The sequence below is a fragment of the Pan paniscus genome, chromosome X (genome assembly GCF_029289425.2).
Source record: "Pan paniscus chromosome X, NHGRI_mPanPan1-v2.0_pri, whole genome shotgun sequence".
NCBI lineage: Eukaryota > Metazoa > Chordata > Mammalia > Primates > Hominidae > Pan > Pan paniscus.
In genome coordinates this window covers 46,772,501-46,800,455 of record NC_073272.2, presented here as the reverse complement: position 1 = coordinate 46,800,455, position 27,955 = coordinate 46,772,501, and the positions used below count along the sequence as shown (strand labels likewise).

Below are 27,955 nucleotides of genomic sequence, written 5' to 3'. Positions count from 1 at the left end.
CTCATTAGGTAGAGCCTTTCACACCAGGTACTCCCTATCCATCAAAGATGGCCTTGCCCTGCTGCCCTAAGCAAGTGGCCATGGAAGGGGAAGCTTCAGCTATAAGGGGACATAGGGCATGGAGAGTACCATGGCTCTTTATGGAAGGCACGTCTAGCACATGGCAGTGACAATGATACGTACTAATGTACTGAATGCAGAGGACGTGCCTCTCACCAGGCCAAGGCTTTTGCATGCGTGTTCTGTGAGGCTTGTAAACCGAGTTTGTGCCAAAATTCCAAACAGAGAGCTGGAGAAGCAGCAGTAGAGAACTCCAGCAGTGTCTCTGGTTCTTTTTACCATGCTAAAACGGACTATTTTAGCATGGTAAATAGCTATGTATTGTCACACAATGGATAGCTTGACAGTATCTTCACTGACCCAATATAGGACGTCTAAAAATGGAGGTGTCTAGGATGCCAGCTCTCCTTTGGTTCTTGTCACCCCATGCTGCAGCATGGGGCTAGTGGCCAGTGGGAGTCAGTACATGGCCCTTAGACAGTCAATTACTTTCCAACTGCCACCTGCCACTCCTGATTCTTCTTTCTGCTCAATCCCTCCTTGGAGTGGGCTCCGAGATGTGATGTGATGTGAGGAGTCAGCAACCCCATCTCTCCTTCAAGCAGCTATGATTTCCTCCTGAGAGATTCATTCGAGTGGTTTTGAAGATTGTCTGGTTTTCTGGAGCACCCCTATTACAGTGTGCACATCCCCTTTTTAAAGGTTAACTTTGGGCTTTTACCAGCCAAACCCTTCTGGGGAAAGATGATAGCCATCTGAGGAGTGATGGGGAAGCCATTACCAACTGTCTTTACCATCAAGAATGCACAGTCATTTTTATTTGTGTCTAAACTAAAGAAAGAAGTCTGCCCAGGGACTTCTCCCAAAGCTCCTGAGATGGAAATGCTGAATTGCATCTCAGTTTCTTATGTCCCTTGCTCCCCTTCTGTTTCCTAGGCTTGGCTGATAACAAGAACAGCCCATGATATCTGTCTAAATCCAGAGTTCTAAGCCTCCATCAGACCTACCTTTCCAGAATTTCTAGGTGAGGACCTAGGAATCTGTATGTTTATAGCATTCTGAAGGCCAGGATTGTCAGCCAAGTTTGGGACACACTGTGCGATTCTGAAATCACGGGCTTGTCCCCCCATCTTTCTCCCGATTAAATCAATGTAATACCCTACTGGAATCTGGGTATGAAAGCAAGCTTGGACACCAATAAGGAGCATTGGAATGACCGTGGCTCACTGCAGTCTTGAATTCCTGGGCTCAAGTGACCCTTCTGCCCCAGTCTCCTGAGTAGCTGGGACTACAGGCATGTGCCACTACACCCAGCTAACTTTTAATTTTTTTTCTGTTATTATTATACTTTAAGTTCTGAGGTACATGTGCAGAAGGTGCAGTTTTGTTACATAGTTATACGCGTGCCATGTTGGTTTGCTGCACCCATCAACCTGTCACCTACATTAGGTATTTCTCCTAATGCTATCCCTCCCCTAGCCTCCCAACCCCCGACAGGCCCCTGGCCCATGTGCGTGATGTTCCCCTCCCTGTGTCCATGTATTCTCATTGTTCAACTCCCACTTATGAGTGAGAACATGTGTTGTTTGGTTTTTTGTTCTTGTGTTAGTTTGCTGAGAATTATGGTTTCCAGCTTCATCCATGTGAGCCACCACACCTGGCCAGGAGCATGATCTTTAACAAGCCACTTCCTTCCTGGTCCTTATTCCCATCTGGAACATGGGAGAATTTTACTAGATCACTGGATAATGCTATCTGCCATTTGCATTTACCAGCCAGAGCTGCGAAAATTAATGTCACATTTTCCACAAATTTTTTGAAGCCTTTTTTTAATCAATCATTTTAAATTTTCAGGACTGTCACCAGGGCCAGAGAGAACTAAAGTTCCTGTGTATGCTGAGATAACACCAGTGAAAAAGCCTGGCATGGGGCCCAGCACTGAGAACTTCCAGAAAGTGTTAGCCTTCTCCCAACTGTGTTATACCAACCACATTTTCAAATAGTAATCACTAAAGAGGCTTCTGCATCAAACCTTCACATGCAGCTCCCATGCCACCCTCCAGAATTCACCAACACACAGGCCCACCAGCAACAGGCTACCTTTGCACAATATTCTCTGATGACAACTCCAAAGCCCCGGCTCTTTCCACCACACTGTGGTCCCCTAGATGGGGCTGTTGCTGAGCCCACCCCAATCCAGATGTGATCCCCCTGTGATCTACTTCTGGCAAGATTCTCAGTCTGGACAGGTGTTCCCCATGAGATAGAACCTGATAAGGAGCTAGGGCAATTCTGACAACATTACCAAAGGTCCACATAACTTCTAAATTTTGGTCTGGTCTGAAGGAAAACCTGTTCTTGCCCTAGTGATGGATGAACTCTCTTATCTCTAGCTTCTAGAGGGAAAAAAAAGCATACCTCTTTTACTTTTTAAGTACCTCCATCAGAGTCATGAAATCACCTGTCAAGACTATTTATCTTTTATGTTTCCATTCTGGTAAGAACCCTTTAAATGAGGACACTGCTGATTGCTGGTGATGTTTTTTGAGCAAACACTCGGGGGTATGGATGAAAGCCAATCACAGGTCAAATGACCCCTTGGGGAAGTTACTTCTCCTCTATTCAGATTTCACTAAAATCTTCCAAGATGAAAGCAAATCTAGATTTCGGTCTTCGTTGCTGTCCATTTTTGTCATGAACGAGTGTTTTTCCTTTAGCTAGTGTATCAGGCAGGGTTCTACCAGAGAAACAGAACCAGTAGGAGATACATATACATGTCCAGATTTATTTCAAAGAATTGATTTACATGATTGTAGGGATTGGCAAGTCCAAAATCCATATGGTAGGCCTGCAATCTGTAAACCTTTGGGCAGGAGCTGATGCTGTAGTTTGCAGATAGAATTCCTTGTTCCTTAAAAAAATCTGTTTTGTTCTTAAGGGCTTTGAATGATTGGATCAGGCCCACCCAGATTACCTAGATAATCTCTTTTACTTAAAGTAAACTGATTGTAGGTGCTAATCACATCTATGAAATGCCTTCACAGCAACACCTAGATTAGCATTCAATTGAATAACTGGGGAATACAGCCTAGCCAAGTTGACACATAAAATTAACCATCACAGCAACATGTCTGCTAAATTTTATCGACTGTCTTCAGACTGTTAAGGATTGTGGTAGAGAACTGTGACAGCCACTCTCAGCATCACCCTGAACCAAAGGCCCCTATCAAGTAACAATATAGCCAAGCAAAATTCCAGTCAATAGAGACATTGACTGGTTGGCTGGCTTCCCAAGGGATAGCACCAGACAAGAAATGCAAGGATGAGGAAACCAGGCACGGGAGGGAGAGGGGCAACAGAGGTCCAGGGTTTGGTTATCTTTTTATTTTTCACTGGGAGGTGGTAAGTTAGCCCTGTTGACCATGTATGCAGATGGGAGAAGTGATTTAGAAACTCCAAAGTAATTGGTAATCCCCAAAATGGGTGTATCTGGTTTGAAATGAAACCTTATTTTATCGGAAATGGTTGGTTTCCCAATTCTGTTTGCCATTGGCCAATATAATTGTGGGTTTGCACATGGCCAGCACATGCCAAACAGAAGTAGACAAAGGTCTCACTCTGTAAGTGGGACCTTGGGGAGAGCTGCCTCCATCATAAAGGGAGGGGTTAGTACAAATGGTCTCTTAAGCCTGTTCCTGCTATAGTTATAGAGGTGGCTCAGAACCTTCTCAGCAAATATAGCAGTTATCTATTGTTGTGTATTAAACCATTTCAATACATAGTGGCTTAAAACAACAATCATTTATTTTGCTTATGAATATGCAACTTGAGCAGGGCTTGGTGGGAAAGGCTCACCAAGCTCCACATGGCATCAGCTGGGGTGGTTCTATAGGGCATAGAGGTTCCACTTCCGAGATGGCTCAATCACATGGCTGTCAAATTTGGGCTGGCTGTCAGGAACCCAGCTGTGGTGAGTGGGGGATCTTGGTTTTTTTCTCCACGTATGGCTCTCCATGTGGCCTGGGCTTCCTTACAGCATGGTGGTTAGGTACAAAAGCAAGCATCCAAAGACAGAATTAAGTAGAAGCTGTATCACCTTTTAAGACCTAGGCTTAATGTTTTTGCATCTTCACTCCTGCACCGTCCTATCCACCAAAAGTGAGTCACCAAAGCCAGTCCATATTCCATGGGAGGGAAATGAGACTGTATCCCTTGATGGGAGAAGTGACAAAGAGTTTACAAACGTGTTTTAAAATCACCTCAGCAAACAATATTCCTGTTGTCCACTCTCACATTGAGTACTATCTCTGACACCTCCTTTTTTCTCACCAGCAGCCCCCAACCATTCAGCTTATCACCAAGACTTGTATATTCTGCTACCAACAAATATCTTCAAATCTTTGCATTCTCTCATCTCACAGTCAATCACTGCGTCTTCCTAACTGGCCTTCCTGCCTCCACTCTTTCTTCCTGTGATATTTAGGATTAAGTTCAGTTGCATGTGACAACAAATCCAAGTAACAGTGGCTTAAACAAGATCAAAATACACTTTTATTCTTTGCAACACTTTCTCACTCTGTTGCCCAGGCTGCAGTACAGTATCACGATCATGGCTCACTGCAACCTCCACCTCCTTCTGTTCTCAAGTGATCCTCCTACCTCAACCTCCTAAGTAGCTGGGACTACAGGCATGCACCACCATGTCTGGCTAGTTTTTGTATTTTCTGTAGAGGTGGGCTTTTGCCATGTCACCCAGGCTGGTCTCGAATTCCTGTACTCAAGGGATCTGCCTACCTCGACCTCCTAAAGTGCTGGGATAACAGGCATGGGCAACCATGCCTGGCCAAAATACACTTTTTAAAAAACATAAAAGAAACTGACACATAGCTGTCGAAGGCCAATATAGTGGCTCCATGATTGTCAGGGATCCAGGCTACTTTTATTCTGCTGCTTCACAGCCCTTAGTGTGCCCTGGTCCAAGATGGCTGCCTGAGCACCACCCATCACATCCATATTCCAGTCAGGAAGAAAAGAGTGAAGAAAGCTACATCCTCTCCCTTTAAGGACTCTTCCCAGAAATTTTTACTTATATCTCATTGACTGGTACCTAGTCACATTATCACACCTAGCTGCAAAGGAAGCTGGGAATGAAATCTTTATTTGGGGTGGCCATATGCCTACCTAAAACACAGGGGCTGATAACTAGCGGTATTGGCCACACTCCTCTGAATCTATTGTCCACATAACAACCCAGAATCACTTTTCTAAAATGTATAGCTGAGCATAAAACGCGTATCTGCTTAAAGCCTTCTGTTGTCCCCTATCCCTTCTAGATAAAATCAAAATTCCTTAAAATGACTTCATCTGTCTTCAATTCTGGGATTCCTCTTGTTCACTCTCACTTCTAGCTTCAAAAAGCCCTAACCCCCTGTAGTTTCTAGCACATTCTCTCTCCTCTCAAGATTTTTGCATATACTGTTCCCTCTGCATAAAATACTCTTCCACCCTCTTTGCAGGTTCAAGCTTCAGCTTAAACCTCACTATCTTTCAAGAAATCTTTTAGGGTCTGTATTAGTCTATTCTCACACTGCTGTAAAGAACTACCTGAGGCTCATGCCTGTAATCCCAGCACTTTGGGAGGTTGAGGTGGGTGGTTCACCTGAGGTCATGAGTTCAAAACCAGTCTGGCCAAGATGGTGAAATCCAGTCTCTACTAAAAATATAAAAAAATTAGCCAGGCATGGTGGTGCATGCCTGTAATCCCAGCTACTTGAGAGGCTGAACCAAGAGAATGGCTTGAACCTGGGAGCCGGAGGTTGCAGTGAGCTGATATTGCACCATTACATTCCAGCCTGGGGGACAAGAGTGAAACTTTGTCTCAAAAAAAAAAAAAAGATCTACCTGAGACTGGGTAATTTATGAAGAAAAGAAGTTTAATTGGCTCACAGTTCTTCAGGTTGTACAGGAAGCATGGCTGGGGAGGCCTCAGGAAACTTACAATCATGGCAGAAGGCGAAGAGGAAGGATGAAAACTCACTGCTTATCACAAGAACAATAAGGGGGAAATCTGCTCCCTTGATCCAATCACCTCCCACCAGGCCCCGCCTCCAACACTGGGGATTATAATTCCACATGAGATTTGGGCAGGGACACAGATCCAAACCATATCAGGGTCCCACAAAAATGTTTTGATTTCTTTCAAAATCAGAAGAAAAAAGCAAACTTTTAATTCCAAGAAAATGTTTGAATGTATAATTTTAATATATTTGTCTTCATATCAATGCAGTTGTAAAATATAATTTGTAATATTTTTCATGGAGGAAGGGGCCTGTGAAAGCAAGGGTACTAAGGGCCCATGAAAGTTGTAATGTGGCCCTCCTCCTGTTGGCTCCAATAGCTCATTGCAGTCGTAGCCCTTCCTGCGCCACATCTTAACTGCTGGGCACCTGATGGTCTCTCCCAGCTGAGAGACACCCCGGAGGGCAGGTCCTGTTTTGTTCCCTTTGTATCCACAACTACAGTCTGAATACAGCCTGGTGCTAACTGCAGGGTTATATGATGTGATCCTCTCATTCCCAGTAAAGATAAGGGTGCAGGTCCTGCCTGGCTCCCTTATCTTTATTTACCTTTATCTATCCTTACCTACCTCTCACCCGGTGTACTGTCTTGGTTCTAATGCTAGGTATATGTGACTTGGAGCAACTGACTTAATCTCTCTACATCTCAGTATTACCATCTGAAAAGTGGAGCAATAATAAGTTCTTGTGAAGTAAATGAAAGAATACACTACCTATGAAGGGCTTAGAGCAGCTCCTGTTGTGTAGTAAGCACTCAATAATTATTACGTATTATTGTTGTTGTTGCTCTGGTCAATTAGTGTCCTATCTCTCCCAGAGATACCTTCATTTAAGAACTGGCTCTTGGAGAAGAGAAAAAATTACTTATCCCCACCCCCGCCCCCTGCTCCCCAATGATCATCTCTAATGGTGGAATTTCAGGCTGTGTAGGAGAAGATGATCAGAAGCAGAGGCCTTCTCATAGCCTCAAATCATTTTCTATGGCCTCCACCTGGGTAGTTTATGGAGAGGGGGCAGGGCAGGGCCTATTACGGGGAAAAGGCACAGATATTAGAGTCTAACCCACTGGGTTCAAATCCTGAATCCAATTTTTCCAACCATTACCTACACTCTGCATTCCAATTCCTTGGCTGCATAATGAGGTTCATAATAGCACCTACTTCGTGGAGGGTCTGAGAGGATTCAATGAGGTACCAAATGTGAATTAACATCTATTAATTTACTTGATCCTCATGACCTCTTAGTGTCCTCCTCACTTTAAACTGGAACCGGAGGTACAGAGAGACTAAGTAACTTGTCCAAGGTCACACAATTGGTAGTTGTGGAAGCGGGTAAAATTCTGGCAGGCTGGCCTCAGGGCCTTGTTCTTAACTCTATTTTTTTTTATCAGGAGGTTCATTCTCTTCTTTGTTCAGCATGGGGAAAAAGGTGTAGGGGCTGGCTAGAAAGTCACGAGAGAAAAAAAAAAGCCTAGGTTCGTATCTCCAAGTCTTATCCCAAGAACACAGTGGTGCATATAAAAACGCTCAAGTGTAGCCTCATAGTTGTGATATCCAAGTCAGATGGCAGAAGGAATCGAAAGAGCCCATGGCAGGGAATGAATTCAGCCTGGGATCAGCCTTCTTTCCAAGGGCAGGGTGGGGGTGCAATGGTGGGTAGAGACACAGGTAATGCAAAACTCAGATGGCCAGCTGAGGGGTGGAGAAAGGTGGAGTCCGCCTTCTCTCCCCTTCTTCCTCTCCCCTGCCCTGCCCTCAGCCTGCCCAGTGCCCTCCTGCCGTGCTGCCCAAGAGAGCTCATTCCCTTCTCTGTTCCCGGGTCTCTGTGGCCCCGCCCCGAGTGTAGCCTGTGGTGGGGGAGGGGGCCTCCCACCCCGCCCCCCAAAAGTGCTCTGGCCCCTCTTCCCAGCCACAGGGGTCTGCCCCCTGCTCCGCCTGGGCAGAGCTACCCAACACCTCCCACCCCCCAATCCCCACTCCTGCAGGTCTTTTCCCCACGCCCCACCTGGCCCCCCAACCTCAAGATCTCCCTCACCCCCAACAGCAGGATCTGCCCATTCCCCCTCCTGCTAACCCCCCACAAGAGCTTAGCGCCCCGCCCCCGTCTTCTCCCGCCTTTCTCCCACCTGCGCGTAGGGCCTGGCCAGCCCGCTCCTGCGCTGCCCTTCGCAGCGACTGCTGGATCGCGTGGTCAGGCGCTATGCAGAGGTGGCCGACGCCGGCAGCATCTTCATGGACCACTTCACCGACCGTGACAAGCTGCGCCTGCTCTACACGCTGGCTGTCAACTCGCACCCCATCCTCCTACAGGTACGCAGCGACCTGGCAAGCCCTCTAGGTTGGGGGTCAATCTTGGACTCCCAGAAGCCGCCCTGGATTGAGCTCTCTCCCTCCTTTTACTGCATGTCTTGGGCCACTAGCCCGTGTTAGGATCTTTCTGGCATGTGTTGGCTTCTGCAGTGTGAAAGTGCTGTGGCTGCTGTAGAGGAAACAGGTGTGGGAGCCCAGAGCTGGGAGGGGGATGGGGATAGGAGGGAACAGTAGCCACCTTCATTGCCTGAGTAGCCCTGAAGGGCTTTGTGAAGGAGGCCGACTTTGACCTGTGCCTCAAAGATTAGTCAGATGGGGCCGAGCTCAGGAAGTGGAGAAATAGCCAAAGAATGACCCACCCAGAGAGGTACCTTGCATCTATGCTTGGAAAGGAGAGGAAAACAAAGGAAGTAACTCCTAAATGTCCATACACAGGGGAATGGTCAAATAAATGAAGATGCATTAAGGGCCTGGAGATACACTGGTCAACAAGTATGGTGTCTCCTGCCTTCATGCAGCTTCCAGTCCAGTGGTAGAGACAGACACTTAACATGGAAACAAACACCCATAAAATATGTGGAGCCCAATCACTCCGACTGACCCCTGACCTCAAGGGTAAGGACACAGGGGTCACATAAAGGACACAAAGGAAACTAGAAATTGGGAGAGAGGAGCTGGAAAAGGAGGGGGAGTAGAGTGAGAAAGAGGGAAGAAGAGGAAGGTGAGGAGGAGAAGGAGGAAGAAGAGGACTAAGAAAAGGAAGAGGAAGGAAGGTGGGAGAGGAGGAGAGGGAAAGGAAGGAGGAGAAGAGAAGGAATAGGAGGGGGAAAAGGTGCAGGTAGAGGAGGAAGAAGCCACAGCAAAGACAGTTAATAAACACCGGCCGAAGGCATGATGATTGAATACATAATAACAGCTCTTATTCACTGAGCACCTGCTATGTGCCAGGCATTTGGCTGAAGGTTTGATATTACCTCATTTAATGCTCACAGCCACCCCCTGAGAATATTATTATTGTCCCCTTTTCCAGATGAGATTCAGTGGAGTTCTGAGATGTGAAGTGACTTGGCCCAAGTCACTTTTAGCCAACGTCAGCAATAGAACCCAAATGCAGAGCCATCTGCCTGCCCTCAAAGGCCACACTCCTCCCACTAAAACCTGCCTGGCGACATTGGCCTTTGAAATACTAGAGGAGGAAAAGGAATTGCGGGTTGTCCTGCACTCTCACAGATCTTTTCTCCCAGAAAAGACCTTGGCTACTTTTAGGCCTGGCTCCTGAGAGGCGTGGGATGAGAGCATGGGGCTGGGACTCAGGCCTGGGCTCTGCCCAGGAAGGGCAAGGCATGGAACCCAGGAATGGCTGTGTGGCCGCACCTGTAGACAACGACAGTAGGCCCAGGACTTCCCTCTGCGGTACACAGTAAGAAAGGTCCCCTCTGGGCCGGGTGCTGTGGCTCACACCTGTAATCCCAACACTTTGGGAGGCTGAGGTGGGCGGGTCACCTGAGGTCAGGAGTTCGAGACCAGCCTGGCCAACATGATGAAGCCCAGTCTCTACTAAAAAATACAAAAAAAATTAGCCAGGCACAGTGGGACGCACCTGTAATCTCAGCTACTCAGGAGGCTGAGGCAGGAGAATCGCTTGAACCCGGGAGGTGGAGGTTGCAGTGAGCCAAGATCACACCACTGCACTCCAGCCTGGGCAAGAGAGCAAGATGCTGTCTAAAAAAAAAAAAAAAAGAGGTCCCCTTTAGGCAGGGGAAACTCAAATGGGCACGGGTTCTTCACAATGCAGTATGTGGGTTAAAATGGGCAGAGGACTGAAAAAAACCATCAGAGATGGGGATGACTTTATTTTTTAAAGAAGGAAAACAAGGAATAAAGTGCTGATATAACCATTCTAGATATAGCTGCTTTAAGAAATAGTCAAGAAAAGGTTAGCCAGGATTCCTCCCCACTTTTCATCTACAAATCCACAGGTTTGGACCTCTTACAAGGAGGCAGAGGAGACAGGTCGGGGCTTCATGCTTCCCTAGGCCAGTTTTAGGCTGTCTGGAAGGTTCCAGTTAGTTGGGGAACATCTGTATGATGTATATAGCTACCCCAGCCAGACAGATTCACCCACGGCTGGCAGGAGAGGGGCTTAAAGCCAGTACAGTAGTTCCCAAAACTTCAGTCACCCACAGACCACCCTTATGATTTTTGCCCTGTCCGAGAACAAGGTACCTGTACTGTTTTATTTTTATATAAATATATATATATATATTTTTTTTTTTTTTTTGAGACAGAGTCACGCTCTGTCGCCCAGGCTGGAATGCAGTGGCACGATCTCGGCTCACTGCAGCCTCCACCTCCTGGGTTCAAGCGATTCTCCTGCCTCAGCCTCCAGAGTAGCTGGGATTACAGACATGCGCCATCACTCCTGGCTGATCTTTGCACTTTTAGTAGAGACAAGGTTATGCCATGTTGGCCAGGCTGGCTTCAAACTGCTGTCCTCAAGTGATCCACCTGCGTCGGCCTCCCAAAGTGCTGGGATTACAGGCGTGAGCCACTGTACCCAGCCACTGTTATTTTTTTAAATATTTTTCTTTAGTAGCCAGGCATGGTGGCACGTGCCTGAAGTCCTAGCTACTCAGGAGACTGAGGTGAGAGAATTGCTTGAGCCTAGGAGTTTGAGGCTGCAGTGAACTATGATCATGCCACTGCATTCCAGCTTGGGCGGCAGAGCAAAACCTTGTCTCTTAAAAAAAAAAAAGTTTTGCTTTAAATCAGACTTAAGTTGATCCTCTATTATTTTTCCCATAGCCTCTTCCTAAGCAGTGATATCTGTGAAATCTCAAATAATCCTATTTGTTTCAACTATGCAACTCTTAAACATATTTCCCTGAATCCCCGATGCTATCTAAAATTGTGGCAAGTCCATTAACATTCTCATACCCTGCTTGGAGGAACTCTGTTGAAGTGCACTCTACTACAAAGAAATGAGAGCAGCCTCCTTTTCTGAATCTTCCCATCAGTAATATAATTAAAAAATGGGGAAGGGGAGGGATGGGGCATTGCCATGTTCCAAGAGGTATAAAAAAGGTTGAGAGACACTTCGCTGATGTGTTTTGAGATACTGATCTTTCTGTACTTGCAGTGAGGGACAGAGATAGAGAGATGATAGATGATAGATAGATATAGGTAGATAGAGACAGATAGAGATAGAGATACATAGATGATAGAGATAGATAGATGATAGATATAGATGATTGATATAGATAGATAGATAGACAGATAGATAGAGAGATAGATAGAGATAATAGACAGATAGAGAGCTGTCACCAGATTTTTCTCTCTAATCCTCCTCCTTCTGGCTTGGCAGATCTTCCCTGGGGCTGAGGGATGGCCGCTGCCCAAGTACCTGGGCTCCTGTGGCAGATTCCTCGTCAGCACCAGCACCAGACCGCTGCAGGAATTCTATGATGCACCCCCAGATCAGGCAGCCGACCTTGCCTACCAGCTCCTGGGTGTCCTGGAGTCTTTGAGAAGCAACGATTTGAACTATTTCTTCTACTTCACCCACATTGATGCAGGCATGTTCGGCGTCTTTAACAACGGGCATCTGTTCATCCGGGATGCCAGTGCAGTGGGCGTCATCGACAAGCAGGAAGGTACTCAGCATGGGCCTGGCTGAGCAGCTGTCAGAGGGAAAGTCAGGGTGACAGGAGCTAGGGAGGGGTGGCCAGGGGTCACGCTATTGGGCCTTTCCCATCTCTGCATGTCATAGTGAGAGCCACTCAAGTTCGGAGAATGTTAGATTTCATGTAAAATGTCCCTCACTCCTATTTGAATTTCTACTCTAACTCCATCTCCAAAGGGGAAGTGGATTTGGCCTTGTCCATGAGAAGCATTGTGCATAGTGGCACAGCCCCAGCCGCACCCTCCCAGGGCAGTGCTGTTGTGCAATTGGGTCTATGTGGCCCAGGGACCTGCCTTGCCCCTTCTTTCTCTCTCTCTCTCTCTCTTTCTCACTCTCTCTCTCTCTCTCTCTCCCCTCTCTCTCTGTCACACACACACACACACACACACACACACACACACACAACTTTTGGGACCATCTCCCACTCAGAGTCTTTCTCATCAGATGCTTTTACCCTTTATCTAAAACTTAAATATCAGGCTGATTCACTGGTATATTTTGCAATCCATTTTGGCACAATTGCTCTTTATAAAGTTTTCAAAGTAAAAAAGCATGGAACCGAATGAGGTGGATGACTGAATCGTGTTTCTCACTATGTGTAAAGTTTCATTCAGTGATCTAGAACCCTTCGAACACCCTAATCTCTAATGCTGACCAAATTTTCTGAGCCCAATAAGAGGACAAAGGATTTTATTTTCTAATTTCTGATTTTGTTTGTATGCAAAAGCCTACAAAAATAGACAAATTAAACCAGACTTATTTATTTCCTGATTTGCCTTTATTAAAAAGAATCAAATTAGAAGAAATGAGGCTGATTCCAGAATATTCCGGAGATGTAAATCATGAAACGTCAGTCACACTACAACTCATTGAATACATATTTGGGATTACTTGTTTTTTCTCCTAACTTTGCATTTTATTTTGTTTTTCATTTTTGTTTTTGTTTTTGAGACAGAGTCTCACTCTGTCGCCCAGGCTGGAGTGCAGTGGTACATTCTTGGCTCACTGCAACCTCTGCCTCCCGGGTTCAAGCGATTCTCCTGCCTCAGCCCCCTGAGTAGCTGGAATTACAGACGCCTGTCACCACACCCAGCTAATTTTTGTATTTTTAGTAGAGACGGGGTTTCGCCATGTTGGCCAGGCTGGTCTCGAACTCCTGACCTCAGGTGATCCACCCATCTCAGCCTCCCAAAGGGCTGGGATTACAGGTGTGAGCTGCCGTGTCCGGCCCTCACTTTGCATTTTAAAGGCGCAAATGAAACCAGTCCCAGTAATTTCCTGAGTTCCCTAATTTGGTAATAATGAGAGTCTAACAATATGAATGTGATCTCTACAATTATCAGCCTAACTTCTGGTAGGGGTAAGTGGGTTTTCCATGCCCAGGCCTCACTCTATTGTAGCAGAGTGGATTCTTTCCACGTGGTTCTCAAAAGGAGCCACTGTGTCCCTGAGTCCTAAATCTCCTGGTGACAGGGAAATGCTAGGAGACTATACTAGTTCACCCAGTAATTTTTTTTTTTTTAGACGGCGTTTCGCTCTGTCACCCAGGCTGGAGTGCAGTGGTGCAATCTTGGCTCCCTGCAACCTCCGCCTCCCAGGTTCAAGCGATTCTCCAGCCTCAGCCTCCTGAGTAGCTGGGACTACAGATGCGTGCCACCACACCCGGCTAATTTTTGTATTTTTAGTAGAGACATGGTTTCACCATATTGGCCAGGCTGGTCTGGAACTCCTGACCTCAAGCGATCTGCCTGCCTCAGCCTCCCAAAGTGCTGGGATTACAGGCGTGAGCCACCGCGCCCGGCCCCACCCAGGAATTCTAATTAGTGGTGCCCTCCCTCAAGGAGCACAGGTGGCAGGTGTGTAATAGTTCCCATTTCTTTTCTAGGCAGCCAAGAAGCCAACAGGGCAGGAGAGAATAAAGACATTTTTAGCTGCCTGGTTTCCAGCTGCCAGGCCCAGCTGCCCTCCTGCGAAAGCATCTCTGAGAAGCAGAGCCTGGTGCTGGTGTGTCAGAAGTTGCTGCCTCGACTTCTCCAGGGGAGGTTCCCCTCCCCAGTGCAAGACCACATAGACTCCATCCTTGTTCAGTGTGGGGACAGCATCCGCCCAGACCCAGAAGTCCTTGGGGCCGCCAGCCAGCTGAAAGACATCTTGAGGCCCCTGAGAACGTGTGACTCCAGATTTGCCTATCGTTACCCAGATTGCAAATATAACGATAAGTTCTGAAGGGCTGGTGTCTAGCTGGCCTTGGGGACAACATGCTTGGCTCTCCATTCTCCCAGTCGGGTTGCTGCAAGGTAGAAAGAAGCAGCTCTTTTTTAAAGATGAGAAGAAAGGCACACTCATTTCTTAGGGACTGAGAGGGGAGTTGTGAGATACCACGTGGCTGTCTCTGCTGGCTGGGACGTCCTGGCAAAGCCCGCGGTGGGCATCAGAAGACCTGGGTGTGGACGCTCACTCAATGTCTTTGAGCCTCAGTTTCCTCTATTCTCCACCAGACTCTCCTGAGGGTGAAAGAAGACATAGATGGAGCCACCATTGAGCGTATATCCCAAGCATGGGTCTTGGGGACACATGCTCACCACCTCCATCCCAGGTGGTTACAAAGTGTGTTCTGGAAAAGCACAGAGGCGGGGAGCATGAGAAAGAGCCACTCAGGTCAGGAGGCTGGAGTGGAGGGAAGGCAGGGGAAGGACAGGCTCCCTGCCACTACCACTTTAGACTCGGACAAGAGGGGCCCCCTTCCTGCTCCCTATGGCCCTGCGTCACTCCCCACACCATCGCGGGATGAGGAGACTGCAGGCCAAGGGGACATGCCTACCACCACCTAGAGCCTGGTACCTGAGGCTCCATACACCTGCGCATGGGGCTTCTCATGGTGTGGGAAGAAGCCAGGGGTAAGAAGATAAAGGGGGGCCGGCGGGGGACCAATGTGTTAGCCCAAGTCCTCCAAGAATATGTGTCAAGATAGAGTGAATGGAACAACGATTTGTTAGGGGAAATGCTTGTGTGTAAGGAAAGAAGGAGGGAGCCGGAGAAGATTGGGAGGACCAGTAAGTCGAGCTGCAAGCTGAGCCCCGGTGAAGGAGAGAATGTCTGGCAGGAGCTTGCTAAGCTCAAAATCAAAGAAAGGTTCAGCAAGGCTGTCAGGGTGTCCTCAAGGCAAAGGCAGCCATCAGAAGAGCCCCGTGTCTCCCACAAATAGACCCCGTTAGCATCCCTGCTGCACTCAGTGGTTGGCGGAAACAGCAAAGATAGATTTCAGAGCACAGCAGCAGGGGTCCCTGGTCAGCCCCGCTCCCTAGAGCAGGAGATCTTGAGTGGGAGAACATTCTTGTAGCCACAGCTGAGGCCCTGGACCAGCTCTCTCCACACCGCGTGCTCCGAGTTGGGACTCTAAGGAGTCTAGGAATTTTCATTCAAACTTGGCCTTACAGGTCACTCATCAGAAAAATACTTTTTTCAAGGTCAACCAATAGAACATACTTTATTCAACAGTTTGTTAGTTTGCTTTTTAAATATTTAGCCACATGGTATGTAGGCTTCCATGTACACTCTTGCCCTGGCCCCTGAAACATAAGCAGGGGGCTCTTCTGTACATTTGCCCAGCTTCCCTGCCAGCCTTTAACCCCAGGAACCTCTCAGTCTACCTCCTCTTTTCTACCTCTGAATCCCTACCTTTAAAGTCAGAACAGGCCAGGCCCGGTGGCTCACGCCTGTAATCCCAGCACTTTGGGAGGCTAAGGTGGGTGGATCACTTGACATCAGTAGTTCAAGACCAGCCTGGCCAACATGGTGAAACCCCATCCTTACTAAAAATACAAAAATTAGCCAGGTGTGGTGGCGGGCACCTGTAATCCCAGCTACTCGGGAGGCTGAGGCAGGAGAATCACTTGAACCCAGGAGGCAGAGTTTGCAGTCAGCCAAGATCACGCCACTGTACTCCAGCCTGGATGACACAGCAAGACTCCATCTCAAAATAAATAAATAAAAATAAAGTCAGAACACCTGGCTTAATAGGCCTCACTGTGCAGATAAGGAAACTGAGGCCCAGGGAGGAAGAGCGATCTGTGGAGCTATTTCCAGAACCCCTGCAAGCTGAGCCCCAGTGAAGGAGAGAAGGTCCAGTAGGAGCTTGCTAAGCTCAAAATCGAAGAAAGGTTCAGCAAGACTGTCAGGGTGACCTCAAAGCAATGGCAGCCATCAGAGGAGCCCCATTGCTATTAGGAGGCTCCTATTGCCCTCCCCTTCAGCCTCTGACTTTCACCTGTGCTACCCAATTCTGGTTCCTTCACTCCCATTCAAAAATGGACCCCAGAAAAGCCTTATTTTGTGGAGTACCTGGTTCCCTTTTGGGTTTGTCTCTTGACTGCTACGGGCACTGCCCCAGGGCAACCATGACAGTGAAGATGACTGGCCAAGCTTGTGGACTGGCCAGCAAGCTTGGGCTGCCTGAGACGCTTTGAAATGGCTGCCTTCTGAGTTGGTCTTGAGGGTGAAGACTGACCACCCTTCTCACCTGCACAGTCACAGTCCCTCTCCTGCTGGCCTGACTGCAGCTGTCCTCCCAGCTGGCCACCTGACCAGAGACCAGGAGAGAGGCCACAGCCTCCAGACCCTCCAGAGTCCCACGGAGGAAGAAGCCTTGCCAGAGAGACCCTCCGATGCATGAGCCAGGCCCCAGCCCTTCTCCCTGCGTCCAGGTGTGTTTCCACCGCAAAATGCCTCCACACAATGAGCGACTTTGGCCCTGCGTGGGTCAGCATGTGGTCTGAGGTAACCCACAAATGCCTCCACCACACATCTGTCCACCTGCACGGGTTCAAGGTGAGCACTTGCCCCCTTCTCTCCTCCAGACCAGTCGCCTGAAATTCTGAGCAACATTCCTTCAAAACCATCATGTAACCCTTGGTGATGCTGAGTCCAGACAGGAAATGCAGACTTGGGACCCACCTGTATCAGCAGAAAGAGGCCTTGTGCCCCGTTTGTCCGAGTCCCAGAGCGGAGCAAATGAGAAAACCGGCGAGCTGTCCCCTGAGGAGCTGTAGGGAGATTGGTTTTTAGTATAAATTACAATAAAATTTTGTATATGTGTACAGCTGTGTTCACATCCACAGTGTAAGCTGTGATATGGTTTGGATGTTTGTCCCCTCCAAATCTCATGTTGAAATGTGATCCCCAGCATTGGAGGTGGGGCCTGGTGGGAGGTGATTGGGTGATGGGGGAAGTTGCCTCATGAATGACTTGGTGCCCTCCCGGAAGTGATGAGTGAGTTCTCGCTGAGCTCACTCAAGATGTGGTTGTTTAAAAGAGTGTGGCACGTCCCTCCCCCAACTCTCCCTCTCACTCCCGCTCTCACCATGTGACACACCTGCTCCCCCTTCGCCTTCCACCATGATTGGAAGCTTCCTGAAGCCCTTACCAGAAGCAGATGCCAGCCCCACACTTCCTGTACCGCCTGCAGAACCATAAACCAAAATAAAGCTCTTTTCTTTATCAATTACCCAGCCTCAAGTATTTCTTTATAATAATACAAAATGGGCTAATACAAGCTGAGTGCTAAGGAGCAAGGCAGATGTCAGGCAGGCCATACATATGCTTAGGAGTGGCCTAGAAATAGTTCCCCAGCTAGTGGCTTTTCCTAGGTTCAGGAGATCACAGAGTCCTTTTCTCATACACCTTCACGACAGAGCAGATGCTCTTGTCAACATGCCTGAAGACCACAGGCCCCACTCAGCTGCCTTCAGGGAACATTTTCCCGCCTCCCCCCAGCCACCTGCTAACCCTCCCCCACCCACCCTGTGGTGGACACAGAGCTGAGCCACCCAGCTCTCCCTTCAAGAAACAATGCTCTTCCCAGCGTGGCGTGGTTGGCACACAGCATTAAACCATCAGGTCCTTCGGGCTCTGCCTCAGCCACCTTCACTCGAGGTCACACCCTTCCTAGGGCATATCTAGACCCAGTGACTAGGCATGGAGAGGTGTGAAGGCCCCGCAATTTTGGCCCATTGAGCAACAACTCTAATAGGCAATCCTCCTTCCAGAACTCCCCACCCACCTGATCAAGACTTATGAGCCTGCCTCACAGTTTAATGTCCCTCTGCCCATCCTGCTTCCTCTGCATTCTTTTTTTCTTTCTTTCTTTTCTCTTTTTCTTTCTTTCTTTTTTTTTTTTTTTTTTTTTTGTGAGACAGGGTCTCACTCTGTTGCTAAGGCTGGAGTGCAGTGGCACGATCTCGGCTCATAGTAGCCTCTGCCTCCTAGGTTCAAGCGATTCTCATGCCTCAGCCTCCTGAGTAGCTGGGGTTACAGGTATGTGCCACCACTCCTGGCTAATTTTTGTTTTTGTGTTTTTTGTTTTTTGTTTTAAGTAGAGATGGGGTTTCAACATGTTGGCCAGGCTGGTCTCAAACTCCTGGCCTCAAGTGTTCCCCATAGCAACCAGAGCAGATGCTGGGAAATTTCTTGCTGAGGATAACGACTGAGTTCTTTAGCCGTTTTCACTTGGAGTACTTCATACACCATACTGGCCTTACATGGGATAGAACCACTTCCTCAGGAACTGTGCCTTCCCTTCAATAGCCAGGAGACAGGAGAATCAACACTCCAGTGACTTCAGGTAGAACGAAATTATGTGTTGTGTATTCTCAGTCCCCTGGAATTTGATTCAAGGCGTTAGGGTATTTTTCTGAATTATGTCAGCCATTGTCTTTAAGCCTGCAGGACAGGCTACGTAATTTGTGGCACCTGGTGCAAAATGAAAGTGTGAGGTCCCTTGTCCAATAATTATTAAGAATCGCAAGACAAGACAGCAGAACATTAAACCAAGCTCAAGCCGCCTGTGATTGCATTGGTTGCAGGTCCACAAAGCTGACCCTGGGTGCCTGTAAATACTAATTCTCCCTACTCTTGGCATAGAGTGTTCTCAGCATTTGCTGGGGTCTCATTTGACCTCCACATCCCAGGGGAGTAGGTGTGGGACTAGCAGCAATATATAAAATATTTAGGCTGGGCATGGTGGCTCACGCCTGTAATCCCAGCATTTTGGGAGGCTGAGGCAGGAGGATCACCTGAGGTCCGGAGTTCATGACCAGGCTGGCCAACATGGTGAAGCCCTGCCTCTACTAAAAATACAAAAATTAGCCAGGCGTGGTGGCACCTGCCTGTAATCCCAGCTACTCAGGAGGCTGAGACATGAGAATCGCTTGAACCCGGGAGGCGGAGGCTATGGTGAGATTGCGCCACTGCACTCCAGCCTGGGCGACAGAGTGAGACTTCTTCTCAAAAAAAAAAAAAAATTAAAATTAAATAAAAATAACAACCACCATGGGGCAAAGGAACTGACCTTTGAAAACAGACTTCACCAGCTGCAGCCATCAGGAGAGCCAAACCACAGCCCTGCAGGCAAGATCTTTTCAAACAAGGAAAGTGATTTCAGTGATTTGCACGAAATGACAATTTTTAGGTCTCCTGCTTTCCCAGTCCTCCCCTGTAGCATCTGACTTCTGCCTATAAGTGATTCCATGAGCCTGAACATTTCTTCTGGAGTTAAAATAAATACTTCGTTAGATGTGTGGTCTTTTTTGGAAAGATCTAGAGCTCTGGAATCAGACAGACCTAGTATCAAATCATGACTTTGCTGGTTACTGTGTAATTTTGGGCAGGTTACTTAGTCTTTCTGAGCCTCCATTTACCCATCCATAAAAGGTGGAGAAAAAGATTTATCCTTTCTGAGTCATTATCCTGTGTAAATAACATAATGTCCCTCAAGAGCCCGGCACACACGGGAGGTCGATATTTGAAGGCAAATGTAGGGAAAGAGCAGAGGGTCTCCCGCGGCAGAAAGGGTTCCTGGCCCAGCCAAGGCAAGTGCAGCAGCATCTTGGGAGGGACTCTGGTCCCCACCCCAAGCCTCTACTTCCGCTCAGAGGAGCCACCAGGAAGCCTCAGGCTGCTAGACAGTCTGACTGGGGCCATTTTTCTTCCCTCCCTCAGCCAAATTCTGGGTGGATCATGAATGGCAGCAGAGCAGCCACTAACCTTAGCTCCCCAGCCCAGCCCTCAGCCAGGCTCAGAAGGGGATCCTCTTTAAGCAGGTAATGTTGGGGGCCTGAAGAAGTCCATCCATGCTCAGTGCGTGAAGAGAAACGAGGAATGCAGTTTGGCCCGTTGAAAACCACAGCCTCACTGCCAGTTCATGATGATGTGACTTTTCTGCCCACCTTGGGACCTGTTGCTCACATATATTGGCACAGATGAGCTCACATGCTCACATGCACACAAGTATACTCTCTGCTCTGTCCACACTCTTTTTTTTTTTTTTTTTTTTTTTTTTTTTTTTTTGAGACAGGGCTTTGTCCAGGCTGGAGTGCAGTGGTGGCACCATGCCTGGCTAATTTTTTAAAATTTTTTTGTAGAGGCAACAGGGTCTCACTCTATTGCCCAGACTGGTCTCAAATTCTTTGGCTGAAGCAATCTTCTTGCCTTGGCCTCCCTAAGTATTGGAATTACAGACGTGAGCCATAGCACCTGCCCATGTCTGCCTCTCTTTATGACATTGTTGAAAGACGGTCGTGGGCTGTGTGGAAGGGTCAACACACAGGAAGGGGCCATGGCATTTGCAGATATAATGACCCTTCAAAAAGGCAACTTAGGTGCAGCAAACCACCACAGCACATGTATACCTATGTAACAAACCTGCACATTCTGCACATGTATCCCAGAACTTAAAGTATAATTTAAAAAAAAAAAAGGCAGCTTAGGCCAGGCATGGTGGTTCACACCCATAATCCTAGCACTTTGGGAGGCCACGGTGGGGGAATCACTTGAGCCCAGAGTTCGAGACCAGCCTGGGTACTATAGTGAGACCCTATCTCTACCAAAAAAAAAAAAAAAAAAAAATTAGCAAGGCGTGGTGGTGCATGTGCCTGAAATTCCAGCTCCTAGGGAGGCTGAAGCAGGAGGATCCCTTGAGCCTGGGAGGCTGACACTGCAATGAGCTGTGACTGCACCACTGCACTCCAGCCTGGAGCCTGGGTGACAGAACAAGACCTTGTCTCTAAAAATAAAAAATGAAAAAAAGGTAACAAAGTAATTGACCAGCAAAGGTAGGCTAGGCAGCCTGTGCAAGTGGCCCACCCATTACAGCTCTTTTAGAATCAAATAAGGAGACAGGAACACTCCTGTCCCAGTCAAGTGACCAGGAAATAGTGTCAGTCCTGGACAATGACTCTAGAGGGAGTGTGCCATTGCAGAGGGAGCATTGGCTCTGGAAGCAGACACGTGTGCCTTCAGATCCTGCACCAGTCCCTCTTCAAAAGTCAGTGCTTCAAAGTTGTTTATTACCATGGTGTTCATTGCAATTGAGTAATGAATTAGCAAATATTTGCAATGAATAAGCAAAGTTATTCATTGTAACTGCAAAGTATTGGGACCAGTCTATATGACTGTACATAGGAGAGTGGTTGAAAAAACTACAGTTCATCTACACAATGGAGGGCTGTGCAGCTGTACAAATGAATGAGGAAAAGCTCTATGACCTGATAGGGAATGAATTGCAGGATACAGTGCTAAGTGAGGGGGAGAAAAGCAAAACGCGAAAGCGTATTTACAGGATGTTACCTTTCATATAAAAAAGAAGGGGATATAAGAAATCATTTAGGCCAGGTACAGTGGCTCACACCTGTAATCCCAGCACTTTGGGAGGCCGAGGCAGGTGGATCACTTGAGGTTAGGAGTTCAAGACCAGGCTGCCCAATAAGACGAAACCCCATCTCTACTAAAAATGCAAAAAGTACCCGGGCATGGTGGCGCCAGCCTGTAATCCCAGCTACTCAGGAGGCTAAGGCAGGAGAATTGTTTGAACCCAGGAGGCAGAGGTTGCAGTGAGCCAAGATCATGCCACTGCACTCCACCCTGGGTGACAGTGAGACCCCGTCTCAAAAAATAAATAAATAAATAAATCATTTATATATCTGTTCATTTGTAATGCTCTGGATTGGATGCTGTCAGGGAGTGCGGGTAATTCTATGCTTGAATATATCAATAAATCTTATCTATAGGACAGGGGAAATGAAGCATGGCTAAAGCTCTAATTAGTAAAGTCACAGCAGTCACTCCTATTCTCATACTAACCAGGATAAGGGGATGTTTCAGTAATTTCTGTTTGAACAATGTTCACATTGTTGTTTGTGTTCAGACAAGAGTACAGAGTGGCCTTGTTTTGTCTTGATCTATCTTGGTCACAGAGCAGCTTTGTTTGATGGCGTTCTGAGAAATTGTTTATGTTCAAAGAGACCACAAAGGCCAAGCTACAAGGGCCAAGCCAGCTCTGAGTGACACCGAGGGTAAGGCCTAACTGATAATGCCAAGTCAGTTCCCAGCTGGCATGAGCTGCTTTTCTCTTTCTCAGTGAGACAACTGGTGAAATTTGAATAAAGTCTATAGATTAGTAAATAGCATTTTATCAGTGTTAATTTCTTAGTTTCAATCATTGTACTATGATTATGTAAGGTGTTAAGATGAAGGGAAGTTGGCCGGGAGCAGTGGCTCATGCCTGTAATCCCAACATTTTGAGAGGCCGAGGCAGGAGGATCCCCTGAGCCCAGAAATTCAAGACCAGCCTGGACAGCATAACAAAACCCCATCTCTATTTGAATCAAAAAAAAAAAAAAGAGGAGAAGTTGGGTGAAGGGTATAAAGGAACTCTGTATACTATTCTGGAACTTTTTTGTAAGTCTAAAATTATTCCAAAATAAAAATTAAAAAAAATCAGTGTATGAAGTGGAAGAGGTTGACTTGTATATCTGGGCCATGCTGTATAAAACCAAATGCATATCTCAAAACACTAAAGCATTACCTGTGTGACAAGATGGTCCCGACAACACATAGAAATTTAGTAGGATTAAACGGAAGATTCCAGGCTCCCATTTAGGTCTTATTCTAGGGTAATGCTCCTTGAGTAGATTCATCACTGCCTCATTTTCACTGTTATTGCTCTTTCTCTCCCTTTCTTTTATTTAATTTGCCCAAGTGAATATGCCCATGCTAGAACCAGGACTACCCCTACCACCCTGGAAAGCAACAGAGACCTGGGCCTTCCACATGCTCACTTCCAATTCCTTCCCTTCTACACACAGACCACAGTGCCTCTTGTAGACAGGACACCGAGAATGAGTTGAAACTCACCCCACACCCCACCTCGGCCCATTTAGCAGAATCTGACTTTCTGCCTCCTGCCCATACCTGGAGCTTCTCTCTAAAAAAATCATCCTTTAAAGAGACTTGTGCCAAGCTGAGTTCATATTCCTCTTGTCAAAATAACAAATATTTTAATATTTCATTTGTGTAAGGGATCCTATGCAAGGCAGGCAAAAATTCAGGAAAAGAGGCAAGTCATGGAAACTTGGTGAGAATATAATCCTATTGAAAAGCAACTTGGCAAAGTTCATCAAGAGCCTCAAAAAGGATGGCACACTCTACCCAGTAATTCCACTTCTGGGATGCTATCCAAAGGAAGTCATCAAGAATGCAGAGAGATTTATGCACAGACTGGCTGTTAAAAATCATGGATTGAACACTTGTAACCCCTACTAAAATGAAAGTAAGTGGAATTTTTAATAGGCATAAACTACAAGACAGGAGAAAATGAGAGAGGAGAAAAATAGAAACACAATTTTGAAAGCTGGAAAGCAAATAACTTAGCAGGACCAAAAAAACTAAATCCTAAACTGGCAGCAAAGAATGCTGAGAACCAACCTGATTTATACCACAAAATCCCTCAAAAGGTTAAGGAATTAATGGCACTAGATCCCTCAGGAAATGAGGGGGAAGAGGTAGCTGAAATATGGATGAAATTCAAAAGGCTGTTCTAAGCAGTTGGATCCGGTTCGATCTCCCTACTCCTCCTAGCCAGGTAATGGTCCTCCAAGACCAACAAAAGATTGGAGGCTCCTTTCCTGGAGAGAGTCAATCAAAGGTCTTCAGGGATAATAAGGAGATATCGGGGTGGCAAGTCACACTGAAAACTAGGGGATCAAGGACTTGTGTGCACATTGGCTGTGGGCTCCCCATCTTCACCTGCACTGGCAGCCAGGCCTTCACCTCCAGGCAGGAGAACAGAAGAGAGAGCCCCCAGGGTAAAGAGCAAAAGACCTGTCATCAGAAGCCCCTCAACCACCCCTCCTACCCAGCCAGGTCCTCACGGGGAAGGTCACAGCTAGCAAACCCCACTGGCTGTCCAGAGCACCCAGTCATCTTTTTAATTTCCCACTCCTTTTATTTTCTGGGGTTTTTTTCCCCCTCTAACATTATTTCGAAATAATTTCAGGCCTTTAGAAAAGTTGAAGGAAAAATACAAATCCATATTCCCAATTGTTTGCTTCTTTCTTGTGTTTGCTTTATCATTCCCTCCCCTCCTCCATCTCGCTCTCCCTCCATGTATGTTCCTCCTCATGCTCTCCCCCGACCACCCTGCCCAACTCCCACCCATTTTTTTCTGAGCCATTTTAGAGAAGTGACAGATGTGCGCCTAAATACTTCAGAGTATATATCCTAAAAACCAAATATAGTCTTACCTAACCAGTATGATTATCAGAATCAGGAGATGAATATCGATACAATGCTATTATCTAACTACAGCCTGTTGAAAGATAAATTTTAGACAAATTAAATTTCATAGAGTTTAACTGAGCAAACAACAATTTGAGAATCAGGCAGCACCAGAACCAGAATAGGTTCAGAGCAGCTCCAGGGTTGCCATATGGTTGGATAACATTTATGGACAGAAAAAGGAAAGTGTGGTAGAGAAAACGGAAGTGAGATACAGAAACAACTGGATTGGTTACAGCTCAGTGTTTTCCTTATTTGCATAGGCTTAAACAGTTGGCCACCTGTGATTGGCTGAAACTCAGCTGCTGTGACTGGTTGAAACGCGGGCTACTTGTTACAAGAGTACTTTACAGTCTGTTTACACATCCAGTTAGGTTACAGTTCACTGTGTAGAGAGAAACCTTTAGGCAAAACCTAAATTGCTAGGTGTGGTGGCTCGTGCCTGTAATCCCAGTACTTTGGGAGGCCGAGGCAGGCAGATCACTTGAGGCCAGGAGTTCGAGACCAGCTTGGCCAGCAGGGCAAAACCCCATCTCTACTAAAAATACAAAAATTAGCCGGGTGTGGTGGCACATGCCTGTAGTCCCAGCTACTTGGGAGGCTGAGGCAGGAGGATGGCTTCATCCCTAGAGGTGGAAGTTGCAGTGAGCCGAGATTGTGCCACTGCACTCCAGCCTGGGCGACAGAGCGAACATAAACTATGTAAGGAGGCAGCTTTAGACTAAACTTAATTTAACAAGCCCTTATTTAAATTTTGGCAATTTCACCAATAATGTCCTTCATAGAAATTGTTTTTTCCTGGCCCAGGATCCAATCCAGGATCACATATTGCATTTAATTATTGTGTCTCTCTAGTCTCTCTCTCTTTAATCTAGAATAGTTTCTCAGTCCTAACAGAAGATATTTGAGGTCAGTTTGTCCCATTTTTGGTGATGTTCACTTGGTTAAGCTGAGGTCTGCTAGGTTTCTCCAGTTAAAGTTAATACATAACTGAAGAGAAAATACTTTGAGACTCTGTAAATATCCTGTATTCATCAAACTTCTACCCATTCATTTTAACATCATTGATGATTCTTGCCTGAATCAATTATTACTATGATGTTGCAAAATGGTGCTTTTCAATTCTATTACTCCTTCTACATTTATTAGTCGACATTCTTTTTTAAAAAAAAAACTTTTCCTTTCCCCTACTTAGTTATTTATTAATACATTTATATAAGTATGGAGTAGCGGATTCTTATTTTACTTGATGGATTATAATATATTCTTACCATTTATTTCGATGCTCCAAATTTTCCCATGTTTGACCAGTGGGAAAACTCCCAGAAAGTAGAGCAAAAAGTCAGTCTAAAAGCAAGAGGAAAAAAAATAATTACAGAATTAGTCCAAATAGTAGGAGCTCCAAACACACTCGCACAGTGACAAACACAAACACAATGACGCACACAGACACAGATGTGTACATGAACACAGACACCACAAAGTGACAGAGGCACACACACAAAGACACATAAACATCAAAGACACGCACAGACACACATAAACACAGAGATACAAACGTACAGACACACACACAGAAGGAAATAATCAACAAGAAAATTTGATTTCCCATAATTAAGGGCCATTAGTGTTTCCATTGGAAGGACTTTTGGAATGCCCATCACAAAAGATATGGCAGGGACTGGAGGGGTGTCAAAAACAGCAGAAGCCAGAAGACAATGACTTCAAAATTCTGAAGGAAAATTATTTTCAACCTTGAATTTACTTTTCCAAGCAAACTATCAATCAATTTTACATCTATGCTAACTATCAATTTCAGACATCTAAGTTCACAAGTATTTTTGTTTTCAAGCCTCCTGTCTTAGGAAGGATTGCTAAGGATATTGGAAGATATGCTTTATCAAAAGAGTGCAGTAGGCCAGGTGCGGTGACTTATGCCTGTAATCCCAACACTTTGGGAGGCCGAGGCAGGTGGATCACTTGAGGTTGGGAGTTCGACACCAACCTGACCAACATGGAGAAAACCCCATCTCTACGAAAAATACAAAATTAGCTGGGCGTGGTGGTGCATGCCTGTAATCCCACCTACTCAGGAGGCTGAGGCAAGGCAATCACTTGAACTCGGGAGGGGGAGGTTGCAGTGAGCCGAGATCACACCATTACACCCCAGCATAGGCAACAAGAGTGAAACTCTGTCTCAAAATAAAAAAAAATTTTAAAAAAAAGTGTGCAGTAGACCAAGATAAAGGAGACCTGAGTTGTAGGAAACAAGGGCTCCAACACAGGAGAGAGGGGAATGGGATCCTAGGAGACAGCTGTGTACCAGGCATGGGACCACCCCATCCACAGGGGAGCAGGTCAGAAGGCTTCAAGAGCCATTCCTTCAGAAAGATGAAACCGTTAAAAACCCAATATATCTGAAGGCTTTGTTTATTTGTTTCTTTGTTTGCTATAGAGACAGGGTCTAGTCTAGCTCTACCTCCCATGCTAAAGTACAGTGGTGTGATCATAGCTCACTGTAACCTCAAACTCTTAGGCTCAAAGGATCCTCCCGCCTCAGCCTCCTGAGTAGCTGGGACCACAGGTACACACCATCAGGCCCAACTAATTTTTTAATTTTTCGTAGAGATGCGGTCTTGCTCTGTTGCCCAGGCTGGCCTCAAGCAATCCTCCCACATCAGCCTTCCAAAGTGCTGTGATTATAGGCATGAACTATGCCTGACCTATGTCTGACTTTTTTGAGAGAAGATTTAGACAACTAGTGAAGAATTTGGATTTGAACTCATGATAAATACATAGAAAACCAAGTAAGGCACTAACAACACAATTAAGAACTTCTGAGAAACAAAAATATATGCAGGAAAGAAAAAGTGGGCCTTGTAGACCTCATGGCCCAGCTTTGAATGGTGTTGACATAACCATAGTTATTTAAACACAAAATACTGATTTAACCAAATAAGGATATATTGATATTGGGAGTATGGGAAGGATGTGCATGGGAAGAGGGGGCCAGGAAGAAGAAAAATAAAGCAAAGCAAATCATCTTCCATGGGGAGATTCAATAGACAGTGCCTACAATGGAAAAAAATTGAGAAGTTTCCATTCAAACCCGTTATTTAGAAAAGTGGCAGAAAGTATGCAACGTAATTAGCTAAAAGATGCCGTGTGGCAAGGCAAATGGTGAAGGAGAGATGAGAGATTGCTGGTTTTTGTAACAA

General features: G+C 46.4%; 1 protein-coding gene across 1 annotated transcript in view; it reads left to right on the top strand.

Moving 5' to 3' along the window:
• DIPK2B (divergent protein kinase domain 2B) overlaps positions 1–17,629 on the top strand; it is a 52,695-nt gene extending 35,066 nt beyond the window's left edge. The window contains exons 3-5 of the mRNA XM_003808361.5: positions 8,273–8,446; positions 11,811–12,099; positions 14,014–17,629. Of these exons, the coding sequence (XP_003808409.1) occupies positions 8,273–8,446; positions 11,811–12,099; positions 14,014–14,354 (804 nt within the window). The 3' untranslated portion in view covers positions 14,355–17,629. The remainder of the gene's footprint in view (positions 1–8,272; positions 8,447–11,810; positions 12,100–14,013) is intronic.
• Positions 17,630–27,955: the final 10,326 nt, after the last annotated feature.